The 25,056-nt window shown below is 40.9% G+C and overlaps 1 protein-coding gene across 1 annotated transcript in view; it reads right to left on the reverse strand.

Annotated features, from left to right (window-relative positions):
* Positions 1-22,341, reverse strand: part of TBC1D12 (TBC1 domain family member 12) — a 90,539-nt gene extending 68,198 nt beyond the window's left edge. Inside the window, exon 1 of the mRNA XM_081225304.1 lies at positions 21,277-22,341. Within this exon, the coding sequence (XP_081081430.1) occupies positions 21,277-22,214 (938 nt within the window). The 5' untranslated portion in view covers positions 22,215-22,341. The remainder of the gene's footprint in view (positions 1-21,276) is intronic.
* Between the last annotated feature and the right edge of the window lie 2,715 nt (positions 22,342-25,056).

Genomic DNA, 25,056 nt, shown 5'->3' on the forward strand with positions numbered 1-25,056 from the left:
CATATATATGACTATTTTAACATTTTAGGTTCATCAGATAAATTCTAATCATCACTTAAATGTAGTTGTACATTAAAAAGGGGTTAGAATACTTTTCCAAACAGGAAAAAATTCAACTTTAATCAAGAGAGTAAAATCAGCTTGAAAAACTAGAAATCATAATCTGATCTTCAAACTCTGTCTCAGCAGAAGTTGGACCTCTGAAAACACAGCAGCTTCCTGGACTTTGTACTTAAGTTTCCCCAAAGTATAACAGAAGGCCCAAAAGAAAACATTATCTAGTGAACATGGAATGCCACAGTTGACTACATAATTAATTCAAGGAAGTATAAGTACTGTCTCTTTAAAACGTGGTACTTTGGCTACCCTTGAGTATTTTGGATTAAAGATCTGGCACGAAGATTACTTACATTCTTTCCAAACCTCAATCATTTTTCACTTGAAAAAGACTTTCAGCTGACTATATGCAAAAAAAAAAAAAAGTGTTTTGTTTGCTTTGTTTTGTTTTTTGCCAGACAGGTTTTTTTTTTTAATTCCAAGAATTTTCTTTTTCAGGATTTCTGGATTTTGCCTTTGTCATTATTACAAATCACAAAAATCAAAAATAATAGAGAATTTTATTTAATATACACTGCTTAATTAACCTAAGTATTGCCATAGATCAGGACTATCAGAAAAGGACAGAATTCAGTATCATTTATTCTTTGTCAAAAAACCGCAGAATTTCAATGCTGAAAGTAAGGTTATAATTTTTTCTAATTACTTCAGAGCTGCCAGGGGCCTCAGACAGTAATCAGGTCAAAGGTTCGTCATCGAGAATCAGTGAACCTGGGGCTTCCCCGGAGGTGCAGTGGTTAAGAATCCGCCTGCCAGTGCAGGGGACACGGGTTCGAGCCCTGCTCCGGGAAGATCCCACATGCAGCAGAGCAACTAAGCCCGTGTGCCACAACTAACCGAGCCTACGCTCTAGAGCCCGTGCGCCACAACTACTGAGCCCACGTACCACAACTACTGAAGCCCGTGCGCCTAGAGCCCATGCTCTTCTATGAGGAGCCACTGCAGTGAAAAGCCCACGCACCACAACAAAGCGTAGCCCCCGCTCGCCGCAACTAGAGAAAGCCTGTGCGCAGCAAGGAAAACCCAACGCAGCCAAAAAAAAAAAAAAAAAAAAAAAAAAGCATCTGCAGGAACAAGCTAGAGGAGGTCCATGAGCCTCCTCAAACTGTATACACAATTTGAAGTAAATGATGTACTCATGAACATTTTTCTTGGGCAACTGTCTATAGCTTTCATCAAATGCTCCAAGTATTCAATGTGCCACCCCACCACCCCCAAGAAAGGTTCACGAGCCACTTCCCAAGGTCACATCAATAGTAAGTGTTGGAGCCAGATCTCTTCACACAGTTCCTCTTCTTTTAGGTCACATCAACAGTAAGTGTTGGAGCCAGATCTCTTTGCACAGTTCCTCTTCTTTTTAATCACACTTATCTTGTTCATGTCCTCCACAGAACAATCAAGACACAAGAGCTTCACAACTATGCCTATTCTCTTTCATCCTACACATTGCCAAAATGCTTCTTGATATTCATTTAAACAATTCAAATACATAAATTATTTTCTTCTTTCTCCTGTGTTCATGTCAGCAAGTTACCTTATGGTATGTCTTATTTCTTTTAGTAAATAAGTTTCAGGCAATATCTTACTGATAGAGATCTTTTTATTCTTTTGTTGCATGGGAAAACACAATTGAATACCATTAAGGGGGGGAAGGTAATTATAAAAATATTCTTGCTTTTCTGCTACATACTAATTACATCATGTATCAAAGGCCTCATGAAGAGGAACTCCGTTGCTTTAAGCCTAGTGTAGTACCTAAGACATTCAGAGGAAAGAGAGAAACCACTAGAACAAAAGAGGAAGGATACAGTTAAGAACTTTTAGGAGAACATGAGCAGTAACAAGGAACAACATCAGCAAAATATGAGCAAAATATTCCAGTCACCAGGAGGTAAGACATCTTTTAACCTCTAAGAGAAAGGTTGGGGGACTTCCCTGGTAATTCAGTGGTTAGGAATCGGCGCTCTCACTGCCATAGCCCTGGGTTCAATCTCTGGTCAGGGAATTAAGATCCTGCAAGCTGCACAGCATGACCAAAAAATTAAAAAAGAGAGAAAGTTGGGAAAGAAAAGCAAGATAACAGATAATGATGACTAAAATTAACCACGTGTGAATACTTATCCATTAATGCCTCTTATATAAATAAAACTATGTTAGTGTTTTTGTTTACAATAAAAGATCAATACACGGTTCGGGGGGGGTGATAAAAATGTTCTAAAATTGTGGTGATGGTTGCGCAACTGTGAATTGAGTAAAAATCACTGAGTTGTACACTTAAATGGATGAGTTGTATGGTATGTGAATTATATCTCAAAAAAGCTATTATTTTTTTAAGTGAAAAAAAAATCAAAAGTGACAATATGTAGAAAGAAAAGTAAGACCAAGTGGATGTATTTCAAGAACACAAGGCTCATTCAATACTCAAAAGTCAATCAATGAACACACCATTGTAAAACAATTATACACCAATAAAGATGTTTAAAAAAAAAGTCAATCAATGTAATTCACCATCTTAACAGTCTAAAGAAGAAAAAACACATGATCATATCAACTTATGCATTTAATAATACCCTAAATCCATTCTTGATTAAAAAAATAAACAGAAAACTAGGAATAGAATAGAAGTTCTCTGGACTAGTTAAGGGTATCTACAAAAATAACCTACAGCCAACATCATACTTAAATGTGAAAGACGAAATGTGTTGAAGATTGGAAACAAGGTAAGAATGTCTGCTCTCATCACTCCCCTCAAAATCATAATGAAAATCCTAGCCAGTACAGTAAGGGAAGAAAAATAAGTGTTACAGATTGGAAAGGGAAAAATTAAATTTTTGCTATTTGCAGACAACACTATTGTCTACATAAGCAATCCCATGGAATCCACAGAAAAGCTCCCAGAGCTAGTACGTAAGTTTACCAGGGTTACAGGATATAAGGAAAACAAAAATCAATCATATTTCTATATAGTACTAGCAGTGAATAATTAGAAACTGAAATTTAAAAAATATATTATTTACAATAGCTCCAAAAGTATTAAATATTTAGATATGAATCTAAGAAAACATGAGCAGGATGTGTATGCTGAAAGCTACAAAACTCTGATAAAGGAAATTTAAAAAGATCAAAATTATAAACAGAGAAATATACTGTGTTCCAGGTATGGAAGATTCAACACAGTTAAGATGTTAATTCTCCCCAAGTTAATTAACAAAGATTATCTGTAAATATAGATAAGCTGATTCTAAAATTGATGTAGCAAGGCAAAGGAAGTAGAATAGCCAAAACGATTTTGAAAATTTATCTAGTTGTCATTTTCTGCATTAGAACGTGAGCTCTATGATGTTGCCACTGCATTAGACTGTGAGCTCTGTGTTCACCATTGTATCCTAGTGCTGTGCTTCCACACATTAATGAAAGTCTGCTAATTTGGGGGCTACAGAGAAAAAAATAACTGCTGTCCTCAAATTAGCTGTCTTATCCCTTCGTGGCTGCTATAACAACAACAAAAAACACACACACAGATTTGGTGGTATAAACAAAAGAAACTTCTTTCTCACAGTTACGGAGGCTGGGGAAATTTAAGATCAAGGCACTGGCAGATTCAGTGTCTGCTGAGAGATGGCTTCCTGGTTCACAGACCGTAGTCTTTTCACTGTGTCCTAACACGGCAGAAGGCACAAGAGAGCTCTCTGGGCCTCTTTTATAAGGGCACTAATCCCATTCATGAGGTCTCCACACTCATGACCTAAGCACCTGCCAAAGGCTCCACCTCCAAATAGTATCACACTGGGGATCAGGTTTCAACATATGAATTTTAGGGGGGACACAAACATTCAGTCTATAACACTAGTCTAATGGAAGAGTGCAGTCTGGGGAGCTATTATTTCTATGAACCTTTCTCCCCATAAGCCACTTCTTCTATAAATCATTCTCTCCTTATACTTTTCACTTTCTACCTTAAATACTGATCTGAATGCTACTTTTAAACTATAAGTGCACTGAGAAGAGGATTTGTATAACTGTCACAGTACCCTGCATATAAGATATTTAAACACTCAGTAAATTTTTATTTTTTAAACTAACACAATAAAAATTGGCTGTCTTGGGCTTCCCTGGCGGCACAGTGGTTGAGAGTCCACCTTCCCATGCAGGGGACACGGGTTCGTGCCCCGGTCCGGGAAGATCCCACATGCCGCGGAGCAGCTGGGCTTGTGAGCCACGGCCGCTGAGCCTGCGCGTCCGGAGCCTGTGCTCCGCAATGGGAGAGGCCACAACAGTGAGAGGCCCGCGTATCGGAAAAAAATAAATAAATTGGCTGTCTTTATTTTGGCATACAGTCCTACAAGTTTTACCACATGTATAGATTTGTGTAACTACCACCACAGTCGAGGTAATGAACACTTGGATCACCCCGAAAAAACTCCATCATGCTACCTCTTTGTCGTTACCCCTCCCTCCACTGGCAACCTCTGTAAAGCACTGAAATGAGCCTGAAGATGGACTTACAAGCCAGATCCAGTGCCAGAGGAATAAATATTGCTTCCGTCATCTCATGCTCCCTGCTAGTATCAACATCGTAAGCATTTATGTTTGCAATGTGATCATCACTGGCTTTACCAGAAAGGCTTTATTCTAGCTCCTTCTTTTCCTGCTATACAGCCTGTGCTCAAATATGCTTGTTGAATGAACAAGGGAGGATTCAGACAAACAGAAAATTAGAGGAGGAGAATGACATATATCTCATTCTGGCTAGAATAAACTTCAAAGCACAAGCAGAAAAGAATAGAGCATTTCATTTCTTGCCCCCAAATCCTTAACCCCCTCTAATATCTATGGAAAAGTTTTAATTTTTTATCCTAGCATTAAAGACTCTTTACAATTTGGATGCAAATTATTTTTCCAATATTATTTCCTACTACCCTTTTTATAACTAGGAGAAATACATGTGGCTTTAGCATACCTGCAACCCACTCCCCACTTCGACAGTGCCTTTGCCCCAATCCTGACTGAAGCAGTAGCCCAAAGTGGCCATATTTGTATCTCATGGTCTTGACCCTCAGTCCATACTGATTAAATTGGACTGCTGATAAAACATGGACAAATTCATATGTACGCTGAGACAATCAGATTCCCAGGATTTTTAAACAGAAGACTTAGAGATAGAGTCAAATGACGGTAAATGCTTGAACTGATAAATCATGTACAGTTGGGACAGCTGTATAGGGCTTTTGCAGGTAGAAACCATGCACTGAACAACCGAGAGGCAGAATAGAGATGAGAAAAACCAAGCATCCCCCGAAAGGCAGAGAAACCATTATTCCAGGTACTCTGTAGCCCGGGTATACTTTATTTTCTATCTGCAGAATGTGCACAAGATGCCTACTACATGCCTACAATAAACCCTCCTTCACTTAAGGTAGCTTAAGTTGGCTTCTGTTCCTTAAAACTAATGAACTCTAACATATTAGCCAAACTGTACTCTTTTTCACACATTCCCTACTTTCTTACCTCTATGCTCTGGATAGCCACATATACATCTTACCTTTTTTTTTTTTTTTTTTTTGCAGTACGCGGGCCTCTCACTGCTGTGGCCTCTCCCACTGTGGAGCACAGGCTCCGGACGCGCAGGCTCAGCAGTCATGGCTCACGGGCCCAGCCGCTCCGCGGCATGTGGGATCCTCCCAGACCGGGGCACGAACCTGCGTCCCCTGCATCGGCAGGCAGACTCTCAACCACTGCGCCACCAGGGAAGCCCTACATCTTACCATTCATTCATTCATTCATTTATTTATTTATTTTGCGTTACGTGGGCCTTTCACTGTTGTGGCCTCTCCCGTTGCGGAGCACAGGCTCCGGACGCTTAGGCTCAGCGGCCATGGCTCACAGGCCCAGCCGCTCCGCAGCATGTGGGATCTTCCCAGATCGGGTCACGAACCTGTGTCCCCTGCATTGGCAGGCGGACTCTCAACCACTGCGCCACCAGGGAAGCCCCATCTTACCTTTTATAGTAAAAACTAAGTTGGTAACACATACTCAGAACTGTAATATACCAAATTTAAAACATTTCTAATATGGGGATATATGTATACATATAGCTGACTCACTTTGTTATACAGCAGCAACTAACACAACAATGTAAAGCAATTATACTCCAATAAAGATGTTAAAAAAAACCCAAAACATTTCTACTTTTGTGCATCAAATGACACTATCAAGAAAGTATAAAGACAAGCCATAGAATAGGAGAAAATACATAATTTGTTTCACTAATTAGAAAAGCAAAAGAAAATATTTACTTCACAAGTGGAAAAAATATACTTCAAAACTGTCAACAGCATTAAGGCAATACTTATAAAGTTCAACATTTCTTTTACATTATAACATTGTTGGTTACAGATGCTGCATTATGGATTTTACCACAACCTATATGTCAGTCCTTTAAATATGGACTGTTTTGCAAACATCCTGTTAAAAAGAGTTGTAGGCTTCACCAAAATTGATACAGCTATACCTACTCAAAGATGACCAAATTCAAGGGTGACAGACCCCCAAGTCACTGACTTTATTTAATCCTTCAGAAGAGTACCAGAGGTGAAGTCATTTATGCTTGTTTACACAAACCTCAACTATTTACACATTATGTGTCTAAATAATTTGCCTGGGCATGAATCTATTACATCTAGAATATTACAGTACTTACTACAGTTAACATACAAGTGAACTTGCTTAGTTGGCTTCCTAATGTATTTCAGCTATGACTCCCCTCCAACGTTCAATTCTTCAGTCCTATCTTACATTGGCCCAACTGATTTCTCTCCTACAGAAACATCCCTCAGAGAAAGATACCAAAAATACTTTGAGAAATGATACTATTACTCCCAGAGTGATCACTCCAAAGGTTCCAATCATTTGACTCTGTAAGTTCTCACACTTTTTAAAAAGTTTTTAATCCAATAAATTTTTGTGTTCCTACATATGGCTCCATATATATGGTTCATATATATGGCTCTATGTCTCTTTGCAAAGACAAAAGAGCAAAAAAGACATTTCATATCTGCAGAGAGTTTGCATCTTAGTAGAAAAGACACATACATACAAGTAATTATGGAAGTCTCAATACTTTGTCTTTACCTCATTCAATCCTCAAAACTGGGTGATGGGTATACTTCCTCCATCCACTTTTATGAAGCAATGTATAGAACTTGTGCATTGGACATACAGACTTGATTTTACCACTTTATTCTCTCAGGGTTTTCCCTGAAATCGTTTCCCTTCTGCTCCACAACAACTACAAACTACTAGGTATAAAATAAATAAGATACAAGTATGTAGTGTACAGTACAAGGAATATAGCCAATATTTTATAATAACTTTATTTATTTTTTATAAATTTATTTATTTATCTATCTATTTTTGGCGGCCTTGGGTCCTGGTTGCTGCGTGCAGGCTTTCTTTAGTTGTGGCGAGCGGGGGCTACTCTTCCTTGTGGTGTGCGGGCTTCTCGTTGCGGTGGCTTCTCTTGTTGTGGAGCACGGGCTCTAGGTGCACGGGCTTCAGTAGTTGTGGCACACGGACTCAGTAGTTGTGGCTCACAGACTCTAGAGCTCAGGCTCAGTAGTTGCGGCGCATGGGCTAAGTTGCTCCGCGGCATGTGGGATCTTCCTGGACCAGGGCTTGAACCCCTGTCTCCTGCATTGGCAGGTGGATTCTTAACCACTGCACCACCAGCGAAGCCCTATAATAACTTTAAATGGAGTATAATCTATAAAAATATCAGATCACTATGTTCTACACCTGAAATTAGTATAATACTGTAACTCAACTATACTTGAATTTAGGGGGGAAAAAACTGGCCTAACAACTCTTCTGGCTCTTTTCTCCCCTCATCAAATTCCTTACAAAACATGGTAGACATAATTTTTCACATCACTCTCCATTTTCGTATCATCCCACTTCCCTCAGAAACAAAAATCAGATTCAAAGTTTACCTTCATTAAAGCTTCACAAAAAAGCTACTGGTATAAGCATATGTCACTGAATCTGTTAGCTACCCCTTCTGACAGGGACTGAATTTAATGTTGTTTACATCAATAATCTGGATATCACACTTTAATAAAGAGCCTGACAAGTACAGGTAAACTACCACAAATTTATCCAAGCCCCAGTTTCTCAAGTCCCAAATCATCTGCTACACTGCTACAAGAGTCACTGTTCTAAAAATGCAATCCTAAGCATGTTGCCCTTGATTTAAAAACCCATCAAAGGTCCTATGGACTGCCAACTCTCACAGAATCAATTCAAAATGCTTAGTTCTGTCACATAAACTCCCTCATAATTTAGCCCCAACCTTTGTGCCTCGGTTTTTGACACTCTACCTCACCTGCCCTAAGGTGAGGTCATACTAATAAGTCTCTACAGTTCCAAAAATGCTGTGCTATGTCATGTATAATTCTGCCTATGCTGTTGTATGCCTGTACTGGCTTCACCCTCATTCTAGTCCAAACCCTCCTCACTGGTATTAAAAAAAACAACAACAAAAAACTAAGCATTCATGTCTCATCTACTGTGAAGAGTTCCCTAACATCTCATCCCAAAGTTAATCACTCCTTCTTCAGTGCTGCTAATGTACCCTTGCATTTTCTTTTATAACACTAATCAGGTAATATGGTAAGTACTGATTTATATGACTCTCCCATCTTAAGTTTGTTAATAAAATATTTTTAATCTAATTTCCTTAATGCCTCATATATATATATATATATATATACACACACACATATATATATGTATGAAAAAATGGGGCTCAGTAGCATCTGTCGAAAGAATAAATGGTAAGAAAATCGTAAACTAACTCATAAGAATTGTATATGCTTAGCTGGGAGGGTCCAAAAACAAAAAAACGATTCAGTAGCAATCTTATGAATTGTAATTATGTAAAAGAACTGACTTGTTCTTTGTGGCTTTAAAGGGCAAATTAGGACCAGGAACATTACAAAGAGATACACTGTGCTTTGACATAAAGAACCTTCTAACAATTAATACCCTCAATAGGCTGCACTGAGGCAACTGAGCTCCTTGTTAGTGAAAAAACTGAAGCAGAGGCTAAACCACATCTATTAGGTGTCTAAACTCTCTAACAATAAAAGGGCAGACACTTAGCGCTAGGGTTGTTGTTGTTATTTTTGTTTTGTTGACATTTTGCTCCTCTGACCTAGAAGTACTTCCTGAATTGAAGGTATACATGATAGAACCTATCTTCCAGCAGCATAGTTGAAATACCTCTCCTGACCAAGGTAACCGTCTTTTTTTCCACTGGGTGTTATGACGTTTCCATCAAATGGACAACTAAATCAAAAGATTTTGGTGGTCTCATACAAGAGCAAAACAATCTTACCTCCTCATTAAAATGCGTAACTAGTTATTATTATTATTATTATTATTTTTTTTTTTGCGGTTCGCGGGCTTCTCACTGCTGTGGCCTCTCCCGTTGCGGAGCACAGGCTCCGGACGCGCAGGCTCAGCGGCCATGGCTCACGGGCCCAGCCGCTCCGCGGCACGTGGGATCCCCCCCCCGGACTGGGGCACGAACCCACGTATCCCCTGCATCGGCAGGCGGACCCTCAACCACTGCGCCACCAGGGAAGCCCACTAGTTATTATTTTAATCAGGAACATTTTATAGTGGCTACCTTCTAAAATTTTTTCTTCATGCAGTATAATTCTCAGTTATTTTATTAGTATAACCAATTTTGAAAGTTAATCCCTGTCCTAGTACTGTATTCTAGACAGCATTAATGTGCTTCTGGAAGTATATCACAAAGATGGACATCACCCTCTAGTTATACGTGCAGTTATTGTGCTGGTTACCCTATATAATGTCTATCAAAAGCCTTATTTTATTAGTCTTTAGATAACAAATTTTGGTGCTCAACACCCAATTAAGAATCACAACAAACCTTTTGTTTTCCAAACAACACCCAACCCCCATTGGTACTAATTTTAGGTAGTACCAATGAAGTTAAAAAGTCAATTCAGCAGGGGTGGGGTGAGGAGTGTCAAGGACCGCGTAAGCAAAAAAGCAACTTAAATTTTATCACTTTTCAAAAACACAGAAACTACTTATTCAATTGAGACCTTTACCGATTTAAAACTTTAATAACTTACTTCAAAACTTAAATTTCTACACAACATATCTTCCTGATAATGAACAATTTTCTTCTCATGCATGAGAGATTTAAATTGTTTGCTAGATTTACTACCATGGTGCTTGTAGAAGTTTGCCTTTTAGCACTTGAACTCAAGTAAGAATACATTCTGTAAAATTGTATATTGCATTTATCTTACACTTTGATACATGCACTTTTTAATACATGAATCTATCATACTAACAACCTAAATTTTTAGAGTCTAAATTAAACCTGATATACACAACCTGTCATTAAAAAATATTTCTGTTGCAGGATATAACCTGTTAAGAAGCCATGAAGGGATGGGGATATTAGGGAAGTTAAGAAGAAGAGGCACAGCAGCTATCCTTGAGAAGCTGCCAGAAACATCCACAAAGGCATTGAAGTAAGCAGAATAGAAAAATATATATGTAAATAATCTGTGCCAATACTCTGAAGCCCACAGGCCAAAGTACAGAGCTAACTTCCAGCTAACATTTATTTTCTCCAGCAATTTTTCTCTATATAAACCTCTTCAAACTCATTCTCTAACAGTCTCTCCTCTCTCTAACAGAACCTCCACACCCTCCCAATTTTATCTTCTTTCTTACCACCTTAACTGGAATAGTATAGAAACAAAGTATTTATCTTTAGTTTTATTTTATATTCCCTGTCCTGCTTTTAGAAAGCAGGTAATATAAGCATTTTATGTTTTTCTAATAATGACAACAAAAACCAATAAACTGTTATAGTCTTTGAATAACTTTTCCCTGGGACAGCAACAGAAAAGTATTTCCCGTCCTTGACTAGAAAATGACTACAAACAGTCTAGATGAAAACCAGATTTGGAAATTCTAAATAATGCCCAGTGTATGATGGGTAGTTGTATATTACAGTATTGGGGAAAATATGAGAACACAGCACAGAATTTGATTTCAAAACTATCATGTTCAGTTCCAAACTTAAAATGTTTTAATCTGTGTGAGGTTAGAGACGGGCAGAAGGAAATATTTTTTAACCAAGAAATGTATCCCAAAGTAAAATTCATATTAAAAAGAAACTGAAAAGCAAAATGCAAAGGTAAATTAAACGCATTACCAAGTTTACTCTCAAACTAGCTCTAAGTAGGAACGTAACTTATAGCTTGGTTTCCTAGGTAAACTTCTCTTAATTGCAGGAAAGAGCCTGTTGAAAACCCAGACAGTCACATGGTTTTTCCTCTCTTTCTTGTTTTGGCCACAGAAATAAGAAGTGCAAGAAAGGCTGAAGCAGCAAATTCTGGAGGGGAATAAGCCATGTACAACATGCAGGATTTTTTCTTAAAGGCATGGAGAAGAATTACAACTACCCAGCAGGAGGACAGAAAATTAATACCCTTTTTGATAAACTATAAATAAGGAGAAGTAAAGTTATGACTCCATGTTGAAGAGGCCTGAGTAAGGTTTTGTGAGTTAAAGTTTTTCACAGAACACGTAAGCATGGCTATCTAAACTACATAAAATGAAAGTAAAAGACCTTTCCCACTAATAAAGAGGAAACTAAGATTTAATTAGGTAGACAGTTTCTTAACCTAGTGAAAGTTAGCAAAATACTTCTACATTTGTTTTTTTAAAATTATTAATTAATTAATTAATTAATTAATTTTTTGGCTGTGTTGGGTCTGCGTTTCTGTGCGAGGGCTTTCTCTAGTTGCAGCAAGCGGGGGCCACTCTTCATCGCGGTGCGCGGGCCTCTCACTGTCGCGGCCTCTCTTGTTGCAGGGCAAAGGCTCCAGACGTGCAGGCTCAGTAGTTGTGGCTCACGGGCCTAGTTGCTCTGCGGCATGTGGGATCCTCCCAGACCAGGACTCGAACCCGTGTCCCCTGCATTGGCAGGCAGATTCTCAACCACTGCGGCACCGGGGAAGCCCCTACATTTGTTTTTATACCTGTTCTCTACTATATCTCTACTTATACTCATCAATTACATAGTACCTAAACATGACCCAATTTTAAATCAATACCGCAATCTAAACTATAAATGTTATGTTGTACCTTCTTTCAGTTATTACCTGAGGAGACCTGCCTATCGATAATTTCAGCTGACACTTGAATAACGCAGGGACTACGGGGACCTGCCTTCCACACAGACAAAAATCCCAGTATAATTTTACAGTCTGCCCTCCTTACCTGTGGTTCTGCATCCAGGGAGTCAATTAACAGAAGATGGTGTAGGACTGTAGTATTTACTATTGAAAAAAATGCACATATAAGTGGACCTACGCAGTTCAAACCCCTGTTTTTCAAGGGTCAAATGTATTTCATTAATTCTAGTGTGGGAACCACCTGCATCAGAATCACTTGAGAATCTCTGTTAAATACCTAGATCCGTACCGGGCCCCACCCAAGACCTACTAAATCAAAAAGGGGGCTCAAGGAATGTGCATTCTTAACGCCCCACAGCCCACACCACAGGTGATTTTAAGCATTAACGTTTAATGATTACCGTCCTAGGGTCTAAGCAACTAGCAACCACCACTCCCTGGGGACAACGTTTAGTGTAGCTAACAGGGTCCCTAGGAATAAATAAGCCACCTCAGAAAGGATTGGCTTTCCCTTTCTGAATAATACATTCATAGATGGGTAACAGCTGTATCACCTCAAAATTTCCAAATGTCTTCACTTTTCCTCAAAGCTTTCCTATCACAAAATACTAAGTATGAAATGTATGAGTAAGCCAAGTTAAACATTTCATGAATTTAAACTTACAAAGTTGTCTCTGCCTGTCGCAAAAGTTCCTTAAAACAATAAAAGATGCAAACATTTTAACCTTTCTCAAAATTCCCTCCTTTCAGTTTCTTCTCAGACCTGCTTTTTAGGCAAAGCTTCACTACTTCTGGAAATTTTATATCACTACACCAGAGTCCATTTTGACACCCATCCAATCCCAATACAAATTATTTTAAAATCTGCTACAGAAACTGTGCAATGTTTCTTCAGGGAGTACACAAAAAATTCATTCCAGTCTCTCCCTTTCTTTAAACCAGTTGATTTCAGTGATGAAGTTGGGGAAGGGACTGTGGAGGTCTTCTGTGGTATGAATAACATTTGAATCATCACTATATACCAAATAAGAAATACAAGGCGCTTAGTATATTATCTCATTTAACCCTCATGACAATCTCATGAGATAGGTATCACTATTACCCCCATTTTATGGATGAGTTGCCTAAGGTCCAGAGAGGTCAAGTAACTTGTCCATAATTACACAGCTGGTAAGCTTATTCAAAGCCAGGCAGTCCAACTCCACAACCAGCATTTTTTTTTTTTTTTTTTTTTTTCCGATACGCGGGCCTCTCACCGTTGTGGCCTCTCCCATTGCGGAGCACAGGCTCCAGACGCGCAGGCTCAGCGGCCATGGGAAGCCCACACAACCAGCATCTTTAACCACTACATTATATCCTACAGTTTGAAGATGTCACCTGCCAAAAGCAAGTCCCCTGAGTCCAACTAAGTAGGGGTTGTGGATTCTGGAGAATCCAATTTTTTTTTAGTGTGCTTTTAGGTGATTCTGAAGTACAACAAAGGCTAGGAACAGTTCTCCCAAGTGGAACACTGGCAAACTTTGAGAAATAACTCATAGTCTGGAAGTTAAAAGTCTCAAATTCCAGTTCATTGATTAACTAGAATTTACTTATTACCCTATTCCTACTCCAAAGAAATTTTAAAGAAAAAAAAATCTAGAATTTTCTAAAGAAAAAAAATGAGAGCTGCTGGTCTGTCCTCTCTGCATATGGGAAACTAAACAAAGATCACTGATGTTTGGCATGATTACTCTGAGGCAGAGTTAGACCTTTACCGAAGAAAATGTTCAAGGTAGAATTTAGAGTTGAAGGGGATATTTCTATCTCTGGCAACCTTCTCATGAAAACACATGCTGTTATTTTAAGCATCCTCTTTAACTTGGTTCACATTTGTAGTATTTAGCCAACAAATATTTGAGGTCTACAACAGTAAGTGCAAGAGAATTGTGCAATATCACAGTGTATTGGAGCTGAAAGGGACTCTGAATCTCCTAATTTCACAGATGGGTAAACTGAAGTCTAGAAATTTAATGATTTGCCCAAGATCACACAATTACTTAATGGTAGAAGAAAAGACACTACCTAGGACAAAAGCCAAGTTTCTTATTTCTCAAGACAATAGTATTTTCACTACACCAAAAGCTATGATTTTGTTCATAAACTTTTTTTTTTTTTTTTTTTTTTTTGCGGTACACGGGCCTCTCACTGTTGTGGCCTCTCCCGTTGCGGAGCACAGGCTCCGGACATGCAGGCTCAGCGGCCATGGCTCACGGGCCCAGCCGCTCCGCGGCATGTGGGATCCTCCCGGACCGGGGCAAGAACCCATGGTCCCCTGCATTGGCAGGCGGACTCTCAACCACTGCGCCACCATGGAAGCCCCATAAACTTCTTATAATTCACAGAAACCAATGTATTAGCTCCAAACCCTGGCAATCATATCTATGTCTAGTTCTGGTTTTTTTCTATTCATTAACTATCTGACTCTGGGCAAAGGAGTATAAAATAAAAAAATAAACCTTACCCTTTAGGTCACAGGAATATTTCAAGAATCAAAAAAAAACTTATAACAAATAGGTACTGGTTGTTAAATCTACTAAATGTTGCTCCAAATAGTCTGAACTGAAAAGCTTTAAAAACCATTGCTCTAGATCACCTGAAGAACAACCCATTACCACGTCTAACTCATTTCCAATACTAAATTAATACCACCTTACTAGGTGATGGCTAGCAGATAAAAGTTGTGACAAATGTACCACAGCTATGTGACGCTGCCAACATAGGGAACTGGGTGAGGGGTATGCCAGAACTCTCTGTAGGACTTTTGCAACTTTTCTGTAAATATAAAACTATTCTTAAACAAAAAGTATTTAAAAAAATAAAAAGTAAATCTCTATGCCCATTTTGAACAGTTCAGAAAATTTCTACCAAACAAGTTAACTCCAAGTTAATATTAGAATAGCCTGCTTTGCTTATTGGGGCTTAGTGTTAAAATGTTAATTTAGTTTAGCACTTCAAAATAATATGTTCGGGGACTTCCCTGGTGGCGCAGTGGTTAAGAATCCGCCTGCCAATGCAGGGGACACAGGTTCGAGCCCTGGTCTGGGAGGATCTCACATGCCGCAGAGCAGCTAAGCCCGTGCACCACAACTACTGAGCCTGCACTCTAGAGCCCACGAACCACAACTACTGAAGCCCACGCGCCTAGAGCCCGTGCTCCGCAACAAGAAGCCACCGCAATGAGAAGCCCGCACACCGCAACGAAGAGTAGCCCCCACTCGCCGCAACTAGAGAAAGCCCGCATGCAGCAATGAAGACCCAACACAGTCAAAAATAAATAAATTAATTAAAAACAAAAACAAAAAGCAAAATAATATGTTTGGGCGATTAAAACTACCTTAGTCCCCCAAAATTGGAGTTTCCCAGTACTTTCTAGCTAATTTATATTCAGATGATCACATCTCTAACCATGAAGTCCTTGAACCAATGCTGGAATTACAATTGTTTAGTATATGTATCTAGGGTTTTGCAGTTGGTTGGTTTCTTTAAGAAAATACTGGATCTGAGAGGGGAAAAAGGGTCAGAAATGGGGGAAAGATACAAAAGACTCTTTAGCCATTAGCTCCTCAATCTAATAATATTATAATGGGTAGCTTCACAACACTAAAATCCTAAAGGAACCTTATTTTTATTCTAGAGCAACTGATTACACATTCTTTCCAGCTTTTCTAAAATTTTAAACACTGTAATTTTATTAATATACAGATATTAATATATAAGTAATGTCCAAGAGAGTTTCATTAGTGAGACAAATACTTTAGCCTTTATTTTTACAATCTCTTGTAGTAACAAAAATTTAATGTTTACAGCAAGATATTTCTTCATTCTCCTTATAATCATACCACACCTGTTTTAAAGAACTGCTTGTTTTGGGGAGCTATAAAAATCTCTTAAAACTTATCAGAAATTTGATATTTTGCCTTTTCTTTACTGACATGTTAAAGAAGGGAGTTTTTTAGAAACTGGTCTTAAAACTGTAGTTAAACAAATAAAGGAGCCCTATCTGACGGAGGTCAATGATGGCTCAGTCAGGTGAATAATTTCATCAACTAGTGTTCACCAACTAAATTCTGAGTAGGAGAGAAAATTTCATTGTTTCTGAGAAGCTTAAATTAAGAAAAATTATAACTGTTAGAAAGTTTTTATTCTCAATATCATAACAAAAAGTATATTCTCAACAATTTCATATTGGGGAGATTGGGACTGCCTACCTATGAAAAGAAATCACTAAATGAGCCTTTCTAGTCTTCCCTGTTCAGCTACTCATAATAAAAAGAGCTCCGTGAAAATAATTTTCGATATTTAAAATAAATAAATTAATTAATAAGATAATTTATTATAATAATATTAAATATTATAATATATAAAATAATAAATATAACTATAAAATAATATTAAAATATTATTATTATAATAAAATAAAATAAATTTTGAAAAGTCGATAATTACCGGGAAAGCTACATGAATCTCCATGTTCCAGAATCTATAAAATCAATCTATAAAGGTCTATATAGATTCCACAATCTATAAAGTCTATCTTTTCAGATAAAAGAAAAAAAACCTTCAGTATTTTTTTCCCTACCTTAGCTATGCCCTTTTAAGCCACTGAATTCTTATGATTCATCTTGAAAATTTTGTAAAAAACTATCAACACTACCAGGAGACACAGATAGATACTTGCGTGTTTCTAAACAACAGTAACTGCCAGTGCAATCCAAACAAGCCTCAAAAGTATTAAACAGCTATTTTTAAATTTTTATTTTATATTAGAATATAGTTGATTAACAATGTTGTGTTAGTTTCAGGTACAGCAAAGTGATTTAGTTATACACATACATGTATCTACCCCTTTTCAAATTCTTTTCCCATTTAGGTTACTACAGAACATTGAGCAGATTTCCCTATGCTATACAGTAGGTCCTTGTTGGTTATCTATTTTAAATATAGCAGTGTGTACTTGTCAATCCCAAACTCCCAATCTATCTATTTAAAGGTTTTTAAAAATACACCTATTAAGAGTGTATCTAAAGAATAAACCACTCTAGTCTGAAAACAATTAAGACATGAATTTGCTTAAAGGACACATAAAAATGGTTTAAAGCTACTTCACTTTTAAAACAGAGTAATAAACAGATCCTTGAGAAACAAAGGCTAGCCTGAAAACACAAGAGATTTGCTTTTTAGCTTTCATCTTCTTCTCACTGGTAAGTTGGTGACAGTGGCAGTACTGGTACTCACCTAGCATTTCAAAACTTTTATAGACAGGAAAGGGCTAAGGATCTAAAGGAATGTTACTTCTAGGGCTCCCGTAATCAAGTCACCATAAACACAGAGAGATGCCCGTGTGAAGCTAGGGCAACCCCCAACAGGGACTGAAATAGAACTCACCTCATCTAGAAGGGAGGGCAAGCAGGAGATGATGAGAGCTGTCCCATTCTGGACCAAATTCCTTTTTCTCCTACAAGATTTCTAACCTACTCAATGAAGCTCCTGTCAATGATGTGTCTTGATTGAACATATTTTTGTAGTAATAGATATGCTGCTATAAAAAGGTCCCCTCTCTTTACTTGTAAAAGGTTAAAACAAACATGAAACTATTCTTTCAAACTATTTCTGTTATAGATTTTTTGCCCAGTTAAGAGAAAGAGAGGAAGTGGAAGGGAGAAGGGAATGATGGAGATAATCAGGCGGGAAAGAAAAGAGTCACAGGTAAACAGAAGTTATAATCAAATTCCTGGACTGAAAATCAGAAATCCTGGTCTAATCCCAGCTCTGCTAGTAGCTAACTAAACTACTCTCTTTAGACAGTGAGATTCCTCACCAAAAAATGAAGTGAGGGAAGGGGCTGCACCAAGAACAGGAATACATCCTAGAACAAGATATCCCCCCAAAGGAAGGCCTCATCTGGGTTTCAGAATTGAGAATGACAACTGTGCACAGGAAGAAAAAACACCCTTAGGTTGTAGGGATAAGGGAAATTTCTGATTATTCTCTTCAGGGATGGACGATTTGTTCAAAATTACACTACCTAGAGAAGAGTAAAAACAGAGGGTCCGTGCAAGTTTTTGCTTCAACACAATCTGAATGGGATTCTTCATACTAGCACTTGGTACTGTAGATTCAGAAATGAACATCACAGTCTCTACCTTTAAGGTGTTCAGAATCCAGTTAAGGCTTTGACTAAATGCAAAGAGAAAAATTATGCCTCTGATTCTGCTCTTTCCCAAGAATGTTAAATGAAGGAAGCAATGATGCTTAGAATCTTGACATTCAGATCTCAAAAATGAAGCTTACAGGGGCTTCCCTGGTGGCGCAGTGGTTGAGAGTCCGCCTGCCGACGCAGGGGAAACGGGTTCGTGTCCCGGTCTGGGAAGATCCCACATGCCGCGGAGCGGCTGGGCCCGTGAGCCATGGCCGCTGGGCCTGTGCGTCCGGAGCCTGTGCTCCGCAACGGGAGCCTGTGCTCCGCCACAACAGTGAGAGGCCCACATACCGCAAAAAAAAAAAAAAAAAAAAAAAAATGAAGCTTACAGAAATTAACTTCAGGGGACCTAAGTTTACTGATGTCCTACCCAGTGCTCTGCTACACATGAAAAGTATATCATATGAATGTCAACTACCATGCTAATTAAAGTCCTATTAGTCTACAGGTTAAAGAAATTTTCTAAATTATATAAAAATTCCTGCCTACTCTCAATAATATGAAAGCCTCTTATAACAGATTTGCCTTGTTATTATTTGAATATTGCAATACATATATAATGTATCTGTCTTCAAATTTAATCTCCACTAGCCTGCACTCCACCTCCAAGTCAGGGACCATTGCTCAAACCATCTCTATTCCCAATGGGTGGCACAGAGCAAGTACTCTGGGTATACTGGTTGAATTAGTGCTCTCCACAGCCCCTTTCAGGTGTAAAACTGCCTGACAGGGCTTCCCTGGTGGCACAGTGGCTAAGAACCCGCCTGCCATTGCAGGGGACACGGGTTCGAGCCCTGGTCTGGGAAGATCCCACATGCCACGGAGCAACTAAGTCCGTGCGCCACAACTACTTAGCCTGTGCTCTACAACCCGTGAGCCACAACTACTGGGGCCTGTGCGCCTAGAGCCCGTGCTCCACAGCAAGAGAAGCCACCGCAATGAGAAGCCCACGCACCTCAACCAAGAGTAGCCCCTGCTCACGGCAACTAGAAAAAGCCCCCACGCAGTAACAAAGACCCAACGCAGCCAAAAATAAATAAATAAATTAATTAATTAAAAGCACTTAAGGTGAGTTAAGTTTTTTTACTTGTGACCTTGTGGAACTTTGGGTGTTTATTGGCCATGTTTTGATCTCAGCTGTCAGGCAGTTTTATTTATTATTTTTGGCTGCATTGGGTCTTCATTATGGTGTGCGGGCTTCTCATTGTGGTAGCTTCTCTTGTTGCAGAACACGGGCTCTGGGCACGCGGGCTTCAGTAGTTGTGGCACATAGGCTCAGTAGTTGTGTCTGGCGGGCTCTAGAGCGCAGACTCGATAGTTGTGGCGCATCGGCTTTGCTGCTCCGCAGCACGTGGGATTCTCCCCCGGCCAGGGATCGAACCTGTGCCCCCTACATCGGCAGGCAGATTCCTAACCACTGCACCACCAGGGAAGCCCCCTTAAGTGCATTTAAAATATTGCCACTACAAGCTTTAAGTATATCTTTGCACTTGTAGGCACAAATACAGATCTCACTACTATATATGTTGTCCTATGAGTAACACATAATTAGGATTTCCCAATCTTGATTTAAACAACTTCATAATTTATTTGTAAATTTACACAAGCAGGAAAAATAAAAGTTAATAAAGTAGAAAGAGTAAGAAATATTAATCAGAAAACTGTGCCTGTGTGTCTACAAATAGGCACACTAACTGTATAGTCCTCTAAAACTTGAGTCGCATTCCTTATTTCTTTTATTTCTGGTTTTTGTCAAGGTCCCTGAAAAGGGAACAAAAACACAAGAGAAAGGAGAAGGAACTTTGAAAGGGAGCGTTTTACAAGTTGGGAATACTTTCCTGTTTTCCTAGAGACTTAAAAAAAAATAACTGTGTTAAAATCTGACCCAAAAGAAATTGCTTTTTCATTAATGTACATTAAGATGAGTATTTTCTAACGACATATTTACCCCTATCAAAGTCCCACTCTGAACCCTGCCGTGTCCAGCACCATAATTTAATTTCAAAAATAGCAGGTCAAATCACATACACAACACCATAAAAAATTAAAAAGAAGATGCTTTAAAAAGGTAGAGGCCTATCTGGTAAATGTAAAGAGGGATTTTCTACATAAAGCGCCATAGTAATTTGGCTTTAAAGGCTGGGATCAAATTCTAAACACCAAACTGACAGCATTTTAATAAAGGCCACTGAAACAAGCTGTTAAAGGCTATGAAACACAACCACCTCTACTTTCAAGAATTCCCAAACTACTTGAATGGGTTTAGACTCCACGCAAATAGCTCTGCAAAATGACTTCCCTTTCTCTTTCACAACCGCACCCATACACACGCACCGCACCGCACGGCCACCCGCCCCTAATCCTTTGTAGTACATGGGGACGAGGAAGGTGGTCTGTTTTTCCGGAAGAGGGAAATCTGTAGGTAAGGCACTAGCACGCCGGCCTGAAAACAGAAACCAGGTGTGAATGGCAGGTAGACCTTCCAGCGGACAAGGGAACAGAAAGATTGGCTCCCCGCGCTCACACCTTCTCCGAAACACAATGCAGACCTAGTTCCTCTTCCCCTGGTGAAAAATCAAAGCTCAATCCGGACGCCAGCGAGAGCCTCCACGCCGCTCTCCGCCAGCTCCCGGCCCGAGCCCTCCCCGAACCCCGGCGCAGTCTGCGCTGTACCTGGCGAAGAAGTCGGCGAAGCCGCCGCTCCGTCGAGCCCGGGCCGAGGTCCCCGCGGGGCCCTGCTCCGCGGCAGGCGAGGGCACCGGCGGCCCCGACGGCGGCAGGTGGTCGCGGGCGCTCTGGTGGCGGCTCACCTCGAATGTGTTCCGAGAGTTCAAGTGAACGTCGGAGAAAACGAGGCGCGACTCGGCGCCGGCGCCTCCGCTAGTCCTCTCGGCCGAGGTGACCGGCGACGCGCCCTCCTCGGGACCCCCGGGGCCGGCTCCCAGCTGCTCCAAGTCCTCGCTGCCACTGCCGCTGCTGGCCGGACTGCCCCCCGAGCCGCTGCCCGTATCCTCGGGCCTTTCGGCGTCCGCCGCCGCCAGGCAGCAGCTCCGCAGCGGGTCCTCGAGCGGCGCGGCCCAGTCGGACGGGCTACCCGCGCCGTCCGCGCCCTCGTCGCCAGGCCCCTCCGGGCGGAGGCGGCGGTGGCGCGGCTCCCGGCCGCCGGCGCGGGCCAGGTCGCGATAGTCCGGGCCCGGCAGAAAGTCCGAGTCCCCGTTGGTCATGCCTCCGTGCCGCGCTGCGCGGGCATCTGCCGCCTCCGCGCCGCGGTGCTTGGATCCCGCGTCCGGCGGGCAGGCGTCCGAGTGCGGGGCTGCCGAGCACGGCAGAACGCGGGGCTGGCCGGCGGGGAGCGGACAGTAGCACAGCCCGGGCTCCAGCTGCCCCCCGGTCGCCGCGAGATAACGCCTAAGGAGCTGCTGAGGCGGCGGCGTCTCCTCCTCCTCTTCCTCCTCCTGCTCCTCCGGAGTCTCCACAGCGCCGGCGCCTCCGCCAAAGCCGCCCGTGGCCCGAATCATCTTCCCGTCCAGGCCTGCGGGCTCGGGCGCCGGCACAGGGAGCAACTTGGGGTTTCTTCCCGAGCAGGTTCCGGCATCCTCCGGACCCACCATCTGGGGCCGGGTAAGCGCCACCCGAGGAGGCACGGGCTCGGTCCGGGAAGAGCCCTGAGTGCTGGGGCAGCAGCGGCTACCGCCGCAGCGTTCCCAGACCCGCCCCTCCCTCCCGGGAATTCGGGCTGTTGCGGGAGGGCGGGCACCCGCCTGGGCTAGCGCACGCGCAAAAGCCAGACCGGTCAAGTCCCGACCTGGAGAGTCCACGAACCATAGAGACGGTAGCTAGAGAGACCCGCTCCGTGACACTCCAACTGCCAATCTGGGATCCGGCGTCTGGATGCCGGAGGCTGGTTGGCCCACGCGGAACGTGACGGTCCTTACAGAAGCCCGGGTATGGCTCGCTTAGCAAAAATTCACTTGACGTACTTAATTTATGGGAGTAGAATACAGTATGTTAGATGTAAGTCCTTCCAGCTCTAATTGGTCGCTAGTCGACTTTACGCTTTTATATCCACCGCTCCATTGCCACAATTTAGGGTTTCTTCGCCTCAGGTCAAAACTCTTCCTTCTCCACTTCATCTTCCCCAATACTACCAAAGCTATCTTTCTTATCTAGGACCACGTTTCATCACATCGCCCTCTCTTAAAGATTTCCATTATCACTTAAGGAGAAATAGGAAGTAGAGTCAGGCAGAGAGGGCTATTGAAATAATTCCAGCACCCCATGAAAATGGATTAAAATGGGGGTGATAAGCAATGAGTGGAAATGAAGCGTAGAAATCACCAGATGTGATGACTGATCAGATATAAGGAGTGACTGAAGAGGGAGGAACCAGCCAAATTACTACAAAACTCTTGAGACTGAAACTGATGTGGTTTGAAGAAATAGGGATTTGGATTGGAAATAACTTGATTAATAGGAGAAATATATCTGGTAAAGTAAGAATATCCAGCATATAGAGTTCTAAATCTTGGGTTAGGGCTTCGGTTTAGAGACGCAGATTGAAGAGTCATCTGCATAATGCAACTAGGTGAGTCATGAGTAACATCATCTAGGAAGAAAGACTAAAGATGGAGATGGAACAGAGACTCAAAGGTGTCGCTATTTCAGGATGTACAAATAAGCCGTATTGCGAGGGATTAAAGAGGCACTAGTTGTGGATAAAATGAACTGGCAAATATAGACAGCTCATTCTAGAAGTATGTCAATGAAAGGACAGTAGTAGGAGAATGGAGAATTAGAGGAAGCAGCATTGTCAAGCCTTTAAAATATATATACGCACGCACAAGAGTGAATGTAACCTATATATGAGTACTAAAATGTGTAAATAAAATGGTCATCCATGTACCTAGCACCCAGTTTAAGAAACGTCAAGTGTCTTTTATAATGAGCATTTTTCAAGGCCCTAAGTAAAGACTAAGTGGCTAGGGCATAGTTAGCAATACATTTAGTATCAAGATCTTTCAGGACCCAGCAATCCCACTACTAGGCATATACCCTGAGAAAACCATAACTCAAAAAGAGACATGTACCAAAATGTTCATTGCAGCTCTATTCACAATAGCCCAGAGATGGAAACAACCTAAGTGTCCATCATCGGATGAATGGATAAAGAAGATGTGGCACATATATACAATGGAATATTACTCAGCCATAAAAAGAAACGGAACTGAGCTATTTGTAATGAGGTGGATAGACCTAGAGTCTGTCATACAGAGTGAAGTAACTCAGAAAGAGAAAGACAAATACCGTATGCTAACACATATATATGGAATTTAAGAAAAAAAATGTCATGAAGAACCTAGGGGTAAAACAGGAATAAAGACACAGACCTACTTGAGAATGGACTTGAGGATATGGGGAGGGGGAAGGGTAAGCTGTGACAAAGCGAAAGAGAGGCATGGACATATATACAGTACCAAACGTAAGGTAGATAGATAGTGGGAAGCAGCCGCATAGCACAGGGAGATCAGCTCGGTGCTTTGTGTGCCTGGAGGGGTGGGATGGGGAGGGTGGGAGGGAGGGAGATGCATGAGGGAAGGGATGTGGGAATGGATGTATATGTATGACTGATTCACTTTGTTATAAAGCAGAAACTAATAAAAACAACAACAACAACAAAAATAATAATAATAATAATTTTTAAAAAAAGATCTTTCAGAAGAAATGACCTCCAAGACACAGGTGGAAAAGCTAATATAGAAAAATAGAAAATATTTGAAATTCATATATATATATATAAGGGTCTACTATCCAGAATATATAAAGAACTCAACTACAAGAAGACAAACAACCCAATTTAAAAATGAGTAAAGGGGCTTTGCTGGTGGCGCAGTGGTTAAGAATCCACCTGCCAATGCAGGAGACACGGGATCCAGCCCTGGTCCAGGAAGATTCCACATGCCGCGGAGCAACTAAGCCCATGTGCCACAACTACTGAGCCTGTGCTCTAGAGCCCGCAAGCCACAACTACTGAGCCCACGTGCCACAACTACTGAAGCCCGCGAGCCTAGAGCCCTTGCTCTGCAACAAGAGAAGCCACCGCAATGAGAAGCCCGTGCACCGTAACAAAGAGTAGCCCCTGCTCACCTCAACTAGAGAAAAGCCCGCGCGCAGCAACGGAGACCCAGCGCAGCCAAAAATAAATAAATAAATAAATAAAAATGAGTAAAGGACTTGACCAGACATTTCTCTGAAGAAGATATGCTAATATCTGTTAATAAGCATATGAAATGATGCTCAACATAATTAATCACCAGGGAAATGCAAATCAAAACCTCAGTGAGATAGCACTCACACCCACTAGGAGGACTATAATCAAAAAAGTCGAAAATAACAGGTGTTGTAGAGGATGTGGAGAAAGTGGAACCCTTACACATTGCTGGTAGAAATGTAAAG

The sequence above is a fragment of the Mesoplodon bidens genome, assembly GCF_964165515.1.
Source record: "Mesoplodon bidens genome assembly, chromosome: 1".
NCBI classification, from domain to species: domain Eukaryota; kingdom Metazoa; phylum Chordata; class Mammalia; order Artiodactyla; family Ziphiidae; genus Mesoplodon; species Mesoplodon bidens.